At 41.4% G+C, this 14217-nt stretch overlaps 4 protein-coding genes across 5 annotated transcripts; 2 read left to right on the plus strand and 2 right to left on the minus strand.

Moving 5' to 3' along the window:
• The first annotated feature begins 23 nt into the window (after positions 1–23).
• cnot9 (CCR4-NOT transcription complex subunit 9) lies at positions 24–6707 on the plus strand. Of its 2 annotated transcripts, XM_031726067.2 has the most exons (8): positions 26–359; positions 517–702; positions 1619–1734; positions 3681–3790; positions 3884–3993; positions 4104–4202; positions 5249–5340; positions 5780–6707. In XM_031726067.2, the coding sequence occupies exons 1-8, from the start codon at positions 342–344 to the stop codon at positions 5946–5948; spliced, it is 900 nt and encodes a 299-aa protein (XP_031581927.1). In that variant the 5' UTR covers positions 26–341; the 3' UTR covers positions 5949–6707. The 2 variants fall into 2 exon arrangements, with proteins under 2 accessions (XP_031581926.1, XP_031581927.1); XM_031726066.2 differs by having other exon boundaries at positions 24–359; positions 3681–3993.
• Positions 6708–6954: 247 nt separating this feature from the next.
• Positions 6955–9371, plus strand: zgc:136439 (uncharacterized protein LOC678627 homolog). The gene is made up of 8 exons (XM_031726061.2): positions 6955–7334; positions 7666–7755; positions 8230–8309; positions 8402–8517; positions 8611–8708; positions 8838–8906; positions 8981–9039; positions 9220–9371. Exons 1-8 carry the CDS (start codon positions 7143–7145, stop codon positions 9338–9340), a joined length of 825 nt encoding a protein of 274 aa, XP_031581921.1. The 5' UTR covers positions 6955–7142; the 3' UTR covers positions 9341–9371.
• An 18-nt stretch (positions 9372–9389) lies between these two features.
• On the minus strand, positions 9390–12558 carry asnsd1 (asparagine synthetase domain containing 1). Its single transcript, XM_031726060.2, has 3 exons — positions 11114–12558; positions 10643–10824; positions 9390–9697 (listed from the first exon to the last, which is right to left on the minus strand). Exons 1-3 carry the CDS (start codon positions 12518–12520, stop codon positions 9451–9453), a joined length of 1836 nt encoding a protein of 611 aa, XP_031581920.1. The 5' UTR covers positions 12521–12558; the 3' UTR covers positions 9390–9450.
• Positions 12441–14166, minus strand: LOC116309460 (ASNSD1 upstream open reading frame protein). The gene is made up of 4 exons (XM_031726062.2): positions 13962–14166; positions 13715–13768; positions 13474–13549; positions 12441–12579 (listed from the first exon to the last, which is right to left on the minus strand). Exons 1-4 carry the CDS (start codon positions 14034–14036, stop codon positions 12539–12541), a joined length of 246 nt encoding a protein of 81 aa, XP_031581922.1. The 5' UTR covers positions 14037–14166; the 3' UTR covers positions 12441–12538.
• Positions 14167–14217: the final 51 nt, after the last annotated feature.

Raw genomic sequence — 14217 nt, forward strand, 5'->3', positions numbered from 1 at the left:
CTCGCGATATTTCACTTATTTGTATTAAGGCTGTCTACGGGTCTGCCAAGCTAAGCCTCGCTTTAGTTTTAGTGTGAATTACGTTTAGTTTTGAGCTAATTAGTGTGGTTTAAAGCGCACAAATTAGACTGATAGTATTCATTTTCCCCTTATTTCGGCAAATTTGAAGTTATGTTAATGTACACGGGTACTTGTCTTCATAGGCCAGGACATTTAGCAGCCAGCTCGGGCTAGCTTCGTGCTAGTTACGCCAACTTACTTGCATTGCAACCACGTTCACCACACTTAATCAAATTTAGTTGTTTATAACGACATAAAGACGCCACAGAGAGCCTCGGAGAATGCTTGCAACGGGAGCGGTGAGTGTAATTTCACCTTACTTTGCTTTGAAGTCTCGAACCGTCTTAACATGGAGCTTCCTCATCCTTTTGTTTGATTTACATAAAACATTGACCACCCATTCTCAAACACAGACCCAAGACGACATGCTTTTTAAACTCACTTTGCCTTTTACAGGCTGTATCTAATGTCACAGCCCTGGCTCAGGTAGACCGGGAAAAGATCTATCAGTGGATCAATGAGTTGTCCAGCCCAGAGACCAGAGAGAATGCCCTGCTGGAGCTCAGCAAGAAACGCGAATCTGTGCCAGACTTGGCACCGATGCTTTGGCATTCCTGTGGCACTATCGCTGCTCTCCTGCAGGTAAGATCTGTTGCCTCTCTCTACCTGTTGGAAATCAGGATCTCTCTCTTTTTTTTTTTTTTCTTTTTTTTTGTTAGGGTGTTACTAGGAATTTATGCTTCAAATCAAACCTGAATCTTTAACCCTATGGCATAACTGGACATGCACCCTTCTAGAAATTTAACACACACAGCATCCACAGCACGTACTGTGATTGGCCTATCCAGTACTATAGATTCCCCCTGTTAATTTCACCTTAGTTTTTGAATTTCTCAGTGACAGAATAACGATCATCTCCTCAATATAAGGAATCTCCTCAATATAAGGATTCACAAATGTCAACAGATTACTGGAGAAAGATATATAGGTAATAAAGTACCAGCATTTTATTTGTTCCTGTCGGCTGGCTCCACATATAAAACACCAGAAGACACACTAATTAACACATAATGCACAAAAACATAAATGATGTTGACAACATGGCTACTTACATAAGCTACGCCATAGGCTTTACAAAGATTCAGCACAACCATTAGTGTCAGGGACTACAAGTCATGCCATGTTTGCACAGCAGCTAGGCCTTACAGACCACTCACATGAAGTGAGCTACTAAACCCTTCTTCATTACTCTGAATTATTTTGCTATATTTATTTTTATGTACATAATATGTTACATTGGTACTTGTTGCTTGTTGTTAAGAGCTCTTAGTATATTTTAAAACTTGACCTGAATTTATAAGACACTTCCAGGGCACTAGGTCTTGAAATGGTTGTAAGCGTTTTTTATCTCTACCTACCATTAGAGTTTATACCACTTGTTGAGTTAATACCTGTGAGTTAATACCTCAGAGATGACGGAGTAATCCATCATCTCTATAGTTCTGTTTGCCCAGTGTCGTTTGCTGTGCACCATTGATGCATTCCTTTCTTGTTGTAGGAAATAGTGAACATCTATCCATCCATTAACCCACCGACACTCACAGCACATCAGTCTAACCGAGTGTGCAATGCCTTGGCACTCCTGCAGTGTGTTGCCTCACACCCAGAGACACGGTAAGGGGACAATTAGAAGCTTTAATTGTGTCACACTAAAGAAAAACCTTTACTGCAGAGCACAGTAATACTAAAGAAAGCCTTTAATACAGAGCAGATTGAGTTTTATCCACTTTATTTACCTTCATTTGTTCTGTTTCAATCAGGAATTTCAGAAAACTAAACTCAAACCATGCTTCTTTTTTTATGTTTTACCTCACCTTTTCTTTTCACTGATACAAACAAGGCTTTTAAGCCTTAAATGAAAGTACCTAATTTTCCGCACTATAAGGCACACTTAAAATCCTTTAATTTTCTCAAAAATCAACAGTGCACCTTATAATCCGGTGCACCTAATGTATGGATTCTGGTTGTGCTTACTGACCTCGGACCGATTTTATGTTGTACACGGTACTCAAAAATCTGTCAAAAAATGTTTTAGTACGACTTTGGTAAGTTACAAAGCCGCACCGCTTCATGGACTGTCAGAGCATTACAGCTACCGCAGTCAGGAGCCTCGCAGACTCGGAGTATCTAGGCCCAAACTCCATCCCCTTCAGGTCCCACAGTCAAACGAACACTGCGGTATCAGTGAGAGTTAAAAACTGTCTAAATTCTTTCATCTTTAATAAAATGATCAGTGTTGCTGCTTTACCAGGTGTAACAATTAAGTTTAACATCCAGGCATCCATGAAAACAGAATTTATTAAATTTAACAGAGTTAGAAGTTAGCAGGAAGTTAGCTCGCTAGTTTCCACCTAAACATGATATACCGTGTTCTGACTGAGAGATTTCTGAAAGAATTAAAACATACAGCTCTGCTATCACTTCCATACGGAGCCCCACAAGGGACATGGGAGAAAAAAAAATTAAGATGAAGTTTTGCAAGATCTCGCAAAATGGACTGCATACTTCGCAGGTCACATTTGAAGGCCGAGTCGGTGTATCCTTCGTTACCCAACCTATCCCAGAATTCATAGCGCGGCCCAGCCAATTCATTTCTAACAATGGCGGCAGCTACTTTGTTTTAATATTACTCTTTCTGGGTCACAAAATAAATTTTTAAGATATTTTCCGGTGTGAATGTAGCTGTGTAAACATCAAATATCTGCTCGGTTTATCAAGACATCACATATTTGCAAAAGTGCTCCGACGTTTTCGAAAACGTCTGTTACCCACCATCTCGAAGCTAACAGGAGGTCGAGGCCCACTACAACCGGGGGGAACAAGGCACATCGTGCCTTGACCTCCCGGTTAGCTTCAAGCTGGTGGCCTCCGAAGGATGCGGCCAAAACATTTGCGAGATCTCGCAAAAGTTCATCTTAATGTTTTTTTTTCTCCCATGTCCCTTGCGGGGCTCCGTACTTACAATATAAATGAACACAGAAAACTTAACAGCAGTGATGTTTGTAGGGTTACTGAAGTTGGACTAGCTGGTATTTAGTGATGTGCTACGTGATCGTTAGCGACACAGCTATGTTAGCATAACATAAACACAGTGAAGCTGGAGGATGAACGCTAACTTTCCACAAGTTAACCTGAGGGTTCCCGATGGTTAGGGACAAACGCAATCGTGTGGCAGGATGCTGTAAACAGACCAAACTTCAGTCAGGAGAACAGCTGAGACAATCCATCCACAATATGAGGTTAGTCATTAATATACTGCAACAACATGGGAAAGAGCAGCTGTGAGAGAATTAAACATTAATGGATCAATGGTACGGAAGTAGAGGAAGCAAGAAGAATGAGTTGAGTAAAGTTTGACCTATCTGACTGTTTTGTTTCGCTCGATGCACCCTATAATCTGGTGCCTTATGTATCAAAACAGACCCGTTCATCGACAGTGCGCCTTATAATCCAGTGCACCTTATGGTCCGAAAAATACGATATATGTGTTTGATACGAGTGTGGTTACACTGATTTAAAAGTATTTTTCTTTTTTCTTTTAATTTTTAATATCTTGCCAGGTCGGCTTTCCTCGCAGCCCACATTCCCCTTTTCCTTTATCCCTTTTTGCACACTGTGAGCAAAACGCGCCCATTTGAGTACCTGCGCCTCACCAGCCTTGGAGTCATAGGTATGCTCTCCTCTCATTGTATTATGAAACGAGTTTTTATCATTCAAAGTGTGCGTGTACAGGTGTTAAGATGTCTGTTTGTACTTAATGCAGGTGCCTTGGTCAAAACGGATGAACAAGAAGTGATTAACTTTCTTCTCACAACTGAAATCATCCCGCTTTGTCTCCGCATTATGGAATCAGGAAGTGAGCTCTCTAAGACGGTACGCAGCTATTCTGTTTTTAAAGTAGTCTAAACCTTTACAGATAGCCCGCAGCATAATATTGACACCTACTAGCGAGAAATCTTTATACGCATGTTTATTTTTTTCAGGTTGCTACCTTCATACTGCAGAAGATACTGCTTGATGACACAGGGCTGGCTTACATATGCCAGACTTATGAGCGTTTCTCCCATGTGGCAATGATCCTTGTAAGTGTTTGCTGTAAAGATATGCATGGACATGATCAGATAGACTTTCTGTGCCATATTGACACATCATCAGTTACAAGAAGAGTGGTTTAATCACACTGATTTCTGTTCGTAATTTGTAGAAAAGTCCAGACAGAATTAAAAACTTTTGATAACCGTTCGGAATAAACTGACACTAACTGATATTTAAAAACCAATTGTCTGTTCAAAGCTTTTTACAAACTGACCACCAGAAATTCTGCATCAAGTCACATCTTTACTTCGCTGTCAATTATGACCAAGCAGAAATGGTCCACAGTTAGTTTTTTTTTTCAACAATTAATTTTCAGTCATTATCAGCAAGTGAAATTCCCTAACTTCAGAACGTAAACTTCATATTAAAACTAAACTTTATTTTTCAAAAGGAATCAGTTCGTTGCACTGCAGTTTGAACCCTAGAGTCTTGTGTTAATGTTTCTTTTTGGTGTTTTAAAAACCCAACTGGGCACGGACATCACAAACTAACCCAGGCTGCGGTGGCATGCAGCATGGTTCATGTCACATGATTGAGCCTATAAAATAAATTTTTAAAAAAATAAACCCTTGAGATGTTGAGAGCAGCATAGTAACAATATTTACTGCACTCCACTGATTTGATTTATGTAATCCATCTACAGGGAGCTGATCAAATAAATGTACCAAGGACAGAAGAAAATGAGCCCATGTCACATTCATTACCTTTGATGTGTAAAGAGCACGCTGTAAAATCCTGTCACGTGTTCACAGCTGAACTTTAATCTTCAGTCAGAATAAAAAATTTTGATCCAGTTTGGTGGTTCTCAAACTGTGAGGTGTGGGCAACCTGGTGAAATCATTAGGAGGGAAAAAAGTCAAATAAATCGAGACATTAACAGGAGTTTTCTGAGGCTTTCACACTGATCTTTAACTCAAATGTAGTTTGAGTGCTTTCTTTAAATAATAATTTGTTGATTTGTGGTGTGTGGGTCGGGATCTTTGTTTGCTGGATGTAACTACAGCTGCTGTCTCCATCATGTTTGCATCTTCAGGGTAAAATGGTGCTGCAGCTCTCCAAAGAACCATCAGCTCGGCTGCTGAAGCACGTTGTCCGCTGCTACCTTCGCCTTTCAGATAATCTCAGGTAGAGCATCTTTACTCTGTTGCAGTTTATTGTGTGCTTGCGAGTTTTAACTGTTGATCTGTATAACACTGGCTTCGCTGTTTGAAGACTTCAATCAGCTTGCCACTAGGAGGAGCTATTGCAAAAATACACTGGTAGTTTTTACACCATGAGATGTTTGTGTGTGTAAAAACAGTTCATGATAACAGGTTGTATTAGATGTAATAGCTGCAGCTTTGTTTGAAACACTTGGGAATAACTGCATAGACAGAAAAATGCACTACATGTTGAAGCTGTTTATCTTTTAGGACAATTATATTTTTTTTATTTTTGCCTTACTCTTCTTTTTAACCTGACATTAATTTTTTGGAAAGGATATCTCTGCACTTTCATTGAGTGTTTTCATCAAGTTTGAAGTTCAATTTCATTAAAAGGAGGTTTTGTGTTGTTCCTTCCTCAGAGCCAGAGAGGCACTCCGTCAGTGTCTACCCGACCAGCTGAAGGACAGCACCTTCGCCCAGGTGCTGAAGGATGACACCACCACCAAACGCTGGCTGGCTCAGCTGGTCAAAAACCTGCAGGAGGGCCAAGTGACCGACGCCCGGGGCATCCCGCTGGCCCCGCAGTGAAGAAGCATGAATTCACAGGAGACACAAATGGACTTGAATTTGTATTCTGTCACATGTGGTGCTAAGACTGAAAAGTAAACAACATGATGGAAGAAGATATTTTTGCTTTTGGGTCATTTATTTTTCCACATCTTCTTCTTTATAGGAACCTAGACTGTAGGATTTCTGAAACTTTTGTGAATATTTGAAAATCCAATAATGATACATTGGCTGATGTTTTCCTTGAAACAGGTTGATAAAGAAATGTTTAGGTAGGATATTTTGCGGTTTAAAAAAAGGAAAACGGTAACACTCCTGCATTTTTGTTAAACAGTGAAATTAACTGACATTTACTTTTTAGAAAGTAAATAAATATGCATTAAAATGCATTCCGTTTTATATGAAACAACAGACAAACTAATATTAAAATGTGTACTGCTGCAGTAACTACAAATACATTTCGCCATGATTATCACCACACAGATTACAGGTAAATTAAAATAAGATGGTACTCGCTGTAAATATCCTCTTGCTATCACTGGATCCTACAGTTACATCCCACATTACATACATACTCTTGTTTGTTGTGTTTCTAATGGGACTAATGTCTCTTTCCAGATGTGCACACTGGTATGTGCAGCAGTTTAGTAATACAGTGATATTCTGTACATTTGCTGGCACATTTGTGTAAAGAAAAAAAAAGGTTTCTGTTCTGAATAAATCTCTGAGCTGGACTGCACTTGTTGGCAATATTTCACAAATAAACAATTTTACACTGAACTCCTGCCCCTGGCAGTGCCCTTTATGTGTGATTAGACTGTGTATGGAATTTGACTGTCAATCTATAGCTCAATAATATGACTGCAAGCACTTTTTATTGGGTTTTTTATTTAAATCGTTCCATTATTTGCGGCTTTGTTGTTTAACAGCTAAAATCCTACAAATCTTCTTTTACAGTGAAATTCCTAGGAGATTTACTTTTAATTTAGAAAGTAGCAACCGGAAGCGATGTTCTCAGTGTTTGAGCAGACCGCGGATCTTGCGTATCCTGCCACTAGTTGGATGCTAACCTCGCGAGAATATTCAGAAGCTGGTCTGTGGACCGTTTTCAAACTTTGACCAACTTCTCTTGGTTTGTACCCGCTAATGCGCCGTTGAGTCTCCCAGCAAAGCACCTGACAGCTCGCCGGGAGCCCTTCGGGTTACAGAGTTCAAATGAAAGCCCTGATTCTCGCCGCCGGGTACGGAACCAGGCTCCAGAGAGATGTGTTGGCGGACACCACCGGAAGGTTCGCCGACCTGGCGCACGTCGCCAAGCCGCTGCTGCCCGTCGGTCGGTGCCCTTTGAGCTCACACTGGATCCACGCGCTGACCGTGTCCGGCTCCGTGGACACCATCTATGTCGTGGTAAATAACCAGTAGCTAGGTCCAATAACTAACTCCATTTCACAGGAATCTGATCCGACTCTGCGTAACTGTTAAAATGATAAACCAGGTTCGAATATGTGTGTACAAACACATCCTAGATAGTTCCCTGATTCCCTTTACATGTTAGTCAAATAGATAGAGATAAAATGTTAGGCACAATGAGTATCTTCTCTTCTGATGTAATGATTAAAGTTTGCTTATAATGCTTTGGTCTTGTTTCAAATGTTCTGTTTACAGTTCAGATATTTTCTACCTTCATCGGTAACGTGCAGGTCTGTGACCCACTCTTATCCTCTGCTGATCTCCACAGACCAACGCTCTGTACCTCAGGGCATTTGAAGAATGGGCGACAAATTTCACAAATGTCCAGATCCTCAGCGACCAGACGACAAGCAATGATGTAATCCTTTACACTCCGCATCCATACCGTCCACTGACCTGTAATCTAAAGATTTTTTTACACATGCACCGCAGTGCTGAGGTTTTCAACACACCACGCTCTATCCAAAAGACATTTAAGCTCTGATAAAAACTGCGACTAGATTGATTTTACACCCCGTGCCTTTAGAGTGTGAAATTTGGAGTGGATGTAAAAATGAGTTTTCAGCCCTGAAAACTTCTTGTGGATATCTCCTGTACTTGTGAAATTGTGAGAGGAAAAAATAATTAAAGCACACAAATTTTCAACCCACTCCTGTGCACTTCGAGGGCCTGTAATTCTGAAAATAGTCAGAGCATGAAGGTAAATTTTTGCATAGTTTCATTAAATATGCTGAAGCTCTTGTGCATTAAGTAAGCTGTTGATTCCAATGTCAGGCAGGGATTTTTTTTCTCTGATCTGGTTGATTAACTGGACTGATTCGTCCTTCACCAGGAACGACTAGGCGCCGTGGCCTGCCTGCAGCTCGCTGTAAAGCACTTTAACATAGAAGATCATGTCATAGTTATCGGAGGGTAAGTTTGTGTTCCTTAGCTCATGGTAAACTGTAGTTTTGAGTGTGTAAACAGCTCTGAGATGTAGCTCTCTCCCTGTCCATCCTGAACAGTGACACCCTCTTCAAAGAAGATTTCAGCCTCAGGAAAGTTAAAGAGAGGTTCTCTGATGTCCAGTCAAAGTGTGAAGACAGCTGCCTTGTGCTGTCGTATCAGTGCAAAGACGAGGGTGAGGTTAATAAAGCTGTTCACGTGTCCAACATCAGCTGTGGCTTTGCGTCTTCTTCCCTGTTAGTTCTGTATTCTATGTTTGTGTGTTCAGAAACCCAGAAATATGGAATCCTGGAGGCAGACACTGATCTTCGTGTCCTCTGTATGAAGGAGAAGCCTCTTCCCTCAGAGACAAAGTCCAGGAGAGCAGTAAGTTCAACACAAATGGTCAGAATGTGGTAAAATATACACTCAAGGATCTTGGGATTAAAGACTGTAAATAAAAGATGGAACTTTACTCAGACTCAGAACACAGCGCTGACTATTTTTGGTTTTCAGTGCCCTTGTTTCTACGTGTTTTCAAAAAGAAGTCTTCCTCTGTTGGACACTTTCCTCGAGGAAAAAAAGGTAAACGAAATAATCCGACACTCCACAATTAAGTTATGTTTTTATTATTAATGAGAAGCTTCATATATCCGCAGGATGCTCCGATCACAGAGAAAGACGCTCCGGGAAACTTTGTGTCTTGGCTCATCCCGAGGTAATTTCAGCTGAGAGAAATCTGAGTTTTACTCTAAATAAATAACTTTAGCTTTTTGTGTGTTTCAGAAGGAATCAGGGTTTCATTTTGAATCTGTTCTTGTATTTTTCATACACTTAAATGACACTCAAGCTTAGATGATGGCAGACTGTTGTATTTCTTCTTTTTTTTTTTTTTCAGGAAACCTGTTTACATTCAGGAGATTTCTGGGCGTTTTGATGTTGGAAACTTGCCATCATATGTAGAATGCGATCTGTACTTCAAAGAAAAACTTCAGGACATTGAGTCGTACATGGTGTAAAAGGAAGTTTATTTTTTTTAAACTGATCCAAGAAGAAAATCATCGTGTGTGACTGTAAATACACCTTTAATTTTATGATGAATCTTTTCTATAAATGTTATTTTATTAATCTAAACAATGTGGAGTCTTGTGCATTTGTCCGAGGCCTTCTCGCGGCTGTTCTCCATCTTTGCAATGCGGGAGCCGAACTGCATGGCTCTCTTGGGCAGGACGGCCGATTGACCGAGGCCCAGTCGCTTTGCCGTCATCCTCAGGAGTAGTTTCTCGCCGACTCCTCGGGGAAGCGACAGATCGGCCTTCTGCCACACGGGAAGCGAATTCAAGTAGCTCACCACGTCTTCGTCCAAGTACGGAAACCTGCAGAGAGTCCACAGAGGAGAGCGGCTTTAATCTGCGGTGCTCAAAATAAATTCTACACTGAGCTGCAGTTTCAACCAGTACACCAGTCATGATTTCATACATGGCATTAATTTTTTAAGAATATCAAGAGATAAAACACCCACTGTGATATTTTTTTTTTAGCCACCTTAGAGAGTGCTGTGGAGGGGAGCTGTATTAACTGTTCATGACTCTCAGTTCAATTATGATTAAATGAAAAAATAAACATTTTTGTCAAATTATGATTTATTTACACTAAAAATTCCCAAAGAGCACAATTTGTTGCGCTCTTTGCACTTATTGACAAATAAAACTTATACCAGCCGATCTGCAAATAAGAGGACATTTATTCCACTTCGGATATTTAAAGAGCTCAAACTTAGAGGAAAAAAAAGCTGAGACTTTATCACAATAACTACAATTTTTTTTAAAAATATAATTTGTGTATCAGCCAGAATTTCAAAACCCATTCCAGTTTACAACCTTATATTAAAGCTATGAAAGTGTGGTATTTAGCTTCATTATCAGTGTACAGACACCTCAGTTTAAAATCTCCGCCTGTAGAAAATTCACAGAAATGGACGGCACATCCTTCAATCAAACAGAAACAGCATGCTGCTTAAATTTTAACTAGACATGAACAAAAATATTATTTCAAGTTGTTTTCATTTTCAGTTTTTCCCTGAATGGTTCCGCTTACTGACAGCAGGTGGCAGTAAAATGTTTAGAACATCCCATGTGTATCCTTGATGTCTAACAGATAGGTGGAGTTTTCCTTCCTGATGTTTAAAAAAAAAAAGAAAGTGCGCAGCTTTTACAGATTTGCTGTTGTTTTCTATATCATGTTTTTAAAAGACCCCAGATTCATTAAAATAAACATCTTACCCACCACACAGACAAAACAAGCTTCACTTATAGACCTACCGAGCTTCCTTTCCATGGTCCCCGATCACTCTGTCGTCTCTGCCCAAATTCCTGGAGGAGATCCGGCCCAGCTCCATGGCCAGCTCCTGGATCAAGCCTTCGTGTCCAGAGGTCTTAAACCGGACTCGGTGCCTTGAGTAACCAGCCAGCTGCTCATCTGCTCCAATTCCGGTCAAAATTACCTGCACTCACGACAAACGAACAAAAATCAGAAACGTCTCTGATAACAAGTTTTTAAAATTAAATGTGGACTAATTCTGCTTTCCACCAGCTCTGTATTTTTCTAGCTTTACATGATTCAAAGCTCACAATAATCCTAATCTATCTTAAATTGGCCTTTAACACCATTTATGACCCAAACTGTTTTATTCCTGAGAATCCTCCTCAAAGGACAGTTTCATCAAATTAAAAAGAAGTTATACTGAGCTCTCACACCCTACTTCCTACAAAAGAAACTCCGCTCTTTGTCACCTTTGCCGACGATGTGAATGGCCTCTGGTGGTCGCCCTCCGCGATGAATCCCACTCCTCTTGCAGCAAACCAAACAGCACAGCCGATGCTGTCGTCCAGCACCGTGTCCAGTGGATGCACCAAGTGACAGATGCACTCCAGGCGCTTTTCCTGCAGTTCCTCCTGCGTTACGTTAATCTCCACAAAGTTCCACTTCCTCTCAGGGTTCAGTTCTTGTAGTTCCCTGACCCCAGCTCTTCCAGTGATTCTGTCAGGAACGTCAAAGGGGCTGAACACTTGGGAATTTTCCCGATCAGCTTTTAAATCTATGGGCTTGTTTTTGGGCTTTCTCGAGGACTTGTTCTGCTTTTTGGGCTCCTGTAGTTTAAAGGCCACATTCAGCAGGTCTACAGGCTCGTGCGCAGGTATGTGACGGTCAGCTAAAGCCGCCAGGATCATTGAATCAATGCCTCCTGAGAAAAGTATGGCAACACGAGCACAGTCAACAACAGGAGGAGAGAGGTTTAGAGCCCTGAAAGGTAGAGACTGAACACGTCTCCTCACTGCCTCGCTGAGAACGTCGATGAGATGATTCACCTCATCAGTTTTCTCCTCGCTGCCTAGCAGCTTCTCCAGATCCTCCACAGACAGACATGAGTTTGAGTGAATTTCTGTATCATTTAATGTTTCTGGAAGAGACACATTCATAGGTAAAACAGGTGAAGAGAGTTCAAGACCCGACTGGTTCATCACAGCACTGCAGCCTCTCGGGACAGACTCCAACACCTGAGGTATGGTGTCATTACTGACATCACTTTCTGCATGAGCCCACGGATAAACCTCAAATGCCACACAGCCAGCTTCTGCTGCCGCCTTGAGGTTAACCCTGAACACACCAGCTACCGGGACTTCCTGCCACACGCACTGTTTGGGACCAGAAGTGTGAGCAGCCACAGAAGTTAGAGTCAGTTCGCCGGCCTCTGCGTCAAATGTCCATAATAAGCTCCGCCTACCAAAGAAATCTCGGCCAAACCACAGGTAGTCTCCTGCCTTCTGGTAGTAAACAAACCCCCAAGGTCCACGAATAGCAGACAGGACAGCGAGAATCTCTGAAGGGGCATTGCAGGATGATAGCCGCTGAGCTACAACCGCGGTGTCGTTCTCCTCTGGCGTCACCGGCAGGCCACTGAAAATCTCTCCATTCCACAGCAGGATGTTTCCAGCGTTGTCTTGAAGCGGCTGAGCAGTGAGGAGACCTCTCATGTGAAGAACGTGAGCAGAGAATAAACAGCGATAGCTGAGATCTGAGTCTGTGATGGTGAGGTCCCGGCTCGAATTGGGCCCTCTCCTTTTTAAATGTTCATAAACTCTTTGGTTCCAATGAGAGTGAGCAGACGCCAGACTCAGCGCACAGAAGATCCCACACATCGCGGCGTTGCTGTGGCCTCAGATATCCTGAAGTTCCTTTTTCATATAATCGAGCTCCTCTGCAAACAGAACAATGCACTAGTTACATAAGCCATAAGAGCCTTCACTACAGTCCTATTATAGCATAAAACACGCTGAGTGTTTAATTATTAAAAAAAAAAAAAACGGGGACCCCGTTCCCAACTTCACTGGCATCAAATTCAAAATGAGTAAATACAGGAAAAGCCGGCAAAGACAGAACAGAAAAACAGCCGGGCACTGACACAACCAAGAGTAACAAGACTTTCCAACATTTCCAGTGTTTGTTTTTTACCTCACTGCAAATATTTCTCAAACCTACGTCTGAATAAAGTCCTTTATTGAGCAGTTTCTGATGCATAAACCTAAAATAAACAATGCGGCTCAGAAACACCCCCACAGTGATGCCGGTGACTTTTCAATCTTTAGCTTGTCTTGATAACGACGCCTGAAGTTTGATCGACATATTCTTGAAAATCTAATGGAGTTTTGATCAGAACAACTCTGGACTGGATGAGATGTTCTGGGCATGTCCTTATAAGAGGAAGCCCTGGGATAGATACAGGACACACTGGAGAGATCACATCTCTCAGCTGGCCTGGAAACACCTTGGTCTTCTTCCAAATTAGCAGGTGGAGGTCTTTAGGGAAGGGAGGTCTGGCCTTCTCTGCTTAGATTACTGCCCCCAGTCTCCCACTATCCTGGATAGCAGCAGAAAACGATTGGATGGATGGATGGATGTTAAAAAATAAACAAAGCGGGATAAATCTGTTTTTTGCATCTTAATCTGGAATCTACCCTGTTTGTCACATGATGTATCACATTTTTCAGAAAAAAAACTCTCAGTTAAAAAATTTTTTTAAGAATTTTTGTTCATCTTTACTTCCAACACGGAAGTTTTCACCTCTCAATCAGAGACACTTCTCTCATCTTACTTTTGCAGGAAGTGAGTGTCTGACTTCTGTCTCCTACGAAGAAGATGTTACTGTTCCTCTGCTGGATGTAGACTTTCTGAGGGGGGGAAACAATCTGCATTAACCCACATTTACACTCTCAAAACACATGACTGCACCAGCCTGACAACATAGGGATGTGATTTGCGTGTTTCCCATCATAACTGCACAGATAATGATGTGATCTAATAAATTTTGAGACTTTTCCACTTCCTCCACTCACCCTGTTTTTCTTCAGATTGCAGAGCTCGTCCACAAGCACCTTCTGCTCTTTAATCTGTAAATTGGCAACACGGAAAGTTTCACCGATAAAAACTAGACTATCTGAATCTGTTAAGACACATAAAGCTAACAGAAGCGGCAGAATAATTATATATAACGAAAATAACCAAAAACCTATGTATTTGGGAGACATCCTGTGGTCTGTTACAGCCACATTAGCCATATTAGCATGTTTGGGCTAACGCTACCTTCTTGTTCAGCTCTTCTTTTACTGCGGCCTGTCCTTCAAACTGCTCGTCACTGCTGCAGCCTTTTGAAGACATGATGGTGCGAAGAAACGTAGGAAAAACTGTCCAGAGATTTTACTAATAAAATCGAACCCGGTTCAGAGTAAATTCATGTGGCTAACCAGAAGGAAGCTTTTCCGGGTGCTGAAGGTTTACACAGTTTGAACTCTACTGCCTCCTGCTGGTGGGCGGTAATACAGCCATTCAACTGTATCAT

Source organism: Oreochromis aureus, linkage group 16, assembly GCF_013358895.1.
Source record: "Oreochromis aureus strain Israel breed Guangdong linkage group 16, ZZ_aureus, whole genome shotgun sequence".
In the NCBI taxonomy this organism is placed as follows: domain Eukaryota; kingdom Metazoa; phylum Chordata; class Actinopteri; order Cichliformes; family Cichlidae; genus Oreochromis; species Oreochromis aureus.

Excerpts from the sequence above, each read along its gene's own strand:
- cnot9 (XM_031726066.2), top strand. Across the intron at positions 3,994-4,103 it reads GAAGTGAGCTCTCTAAGACG|GTTGCTACCTTCATACTGCA; the intron begins GTACGCAGCTAT and ends TATTTTTTTCAG. Across the intron at positions 4,203-5,248 it reads CCCATGTGGCAATGATCCTT|GGTAAAATGGTGCTGCAGCT; the intron begins GTAAGTGTTTGC and ends TTGCATCTTCAG.
- zgc:136439 (XM_031726061.2), top strand. The coding sequence starts at position 7,143 with ATGAAAGCCCTGATTCTCGCCGCCGGGTACGGAACCAGGCTCCAGAGA. Across the intron at positions 8,310-8,401 it reads CATGTCATAGTTATCGGAGG|TGACACCCTCTTCAAAGAAG; the intron begins GTAAGTTTGTGT and ends CATCCTGAACAG. Across the intron at positions 8,709-8,837 it reads AGACAAAGTCCAGGAGAGCA|TGCCCTTGTTTCTACGTGTT; the intron begins GTAAGTTCAACA and ends TTTGGTTTTCAG.
- asnsd1 (XM_031726060.2), bottom strand. The coding sequence starts at position 12,520 with ATGTGTGGGATCTTCTGTGCGCTGAGTCTGGCGTCTGCTCACTCTCAT. Across the intron at positions 10,825-11,113 it reads CATTCACATCGTCGGCAAAG|GTAATTTTGACCGGAATTGG; the intron begins GTGACAAAGAGC and ends TCGTGAGTGCAG. Across the intron at positions 9,698-10,642 it reads GACCATGGAAAGGAAGCTCG|GTTTCCGTACTTGGACGAAG; the intron begins GTAGGTCTATAA and ends GACTCTCTGCAG.
- LOC116309460 (XM_031726062.2), bottom strand. The coding sequence starts at position 14,036 with ATGTCTTCAAAAGGCTGCAGCAGTGACGAGCAGTTTGAAGGACAGGCC. Across the intron at positions 13,550-13,714 it reads GCAATCTGAAGAAAAACAGG|AAAGTCTACATCCAGCAGAG; the intron begins GTGAGTGGAGGA and ends TCCCCCCCTCAG. Across the intron at positions 12,580-13,473 it reads GACACTCACTTCCTGCAAAA|AGGAGCTCGATTATATGAAA; the intron begins GTAAGATGAGAG and ends TTCTGTTTGCAG.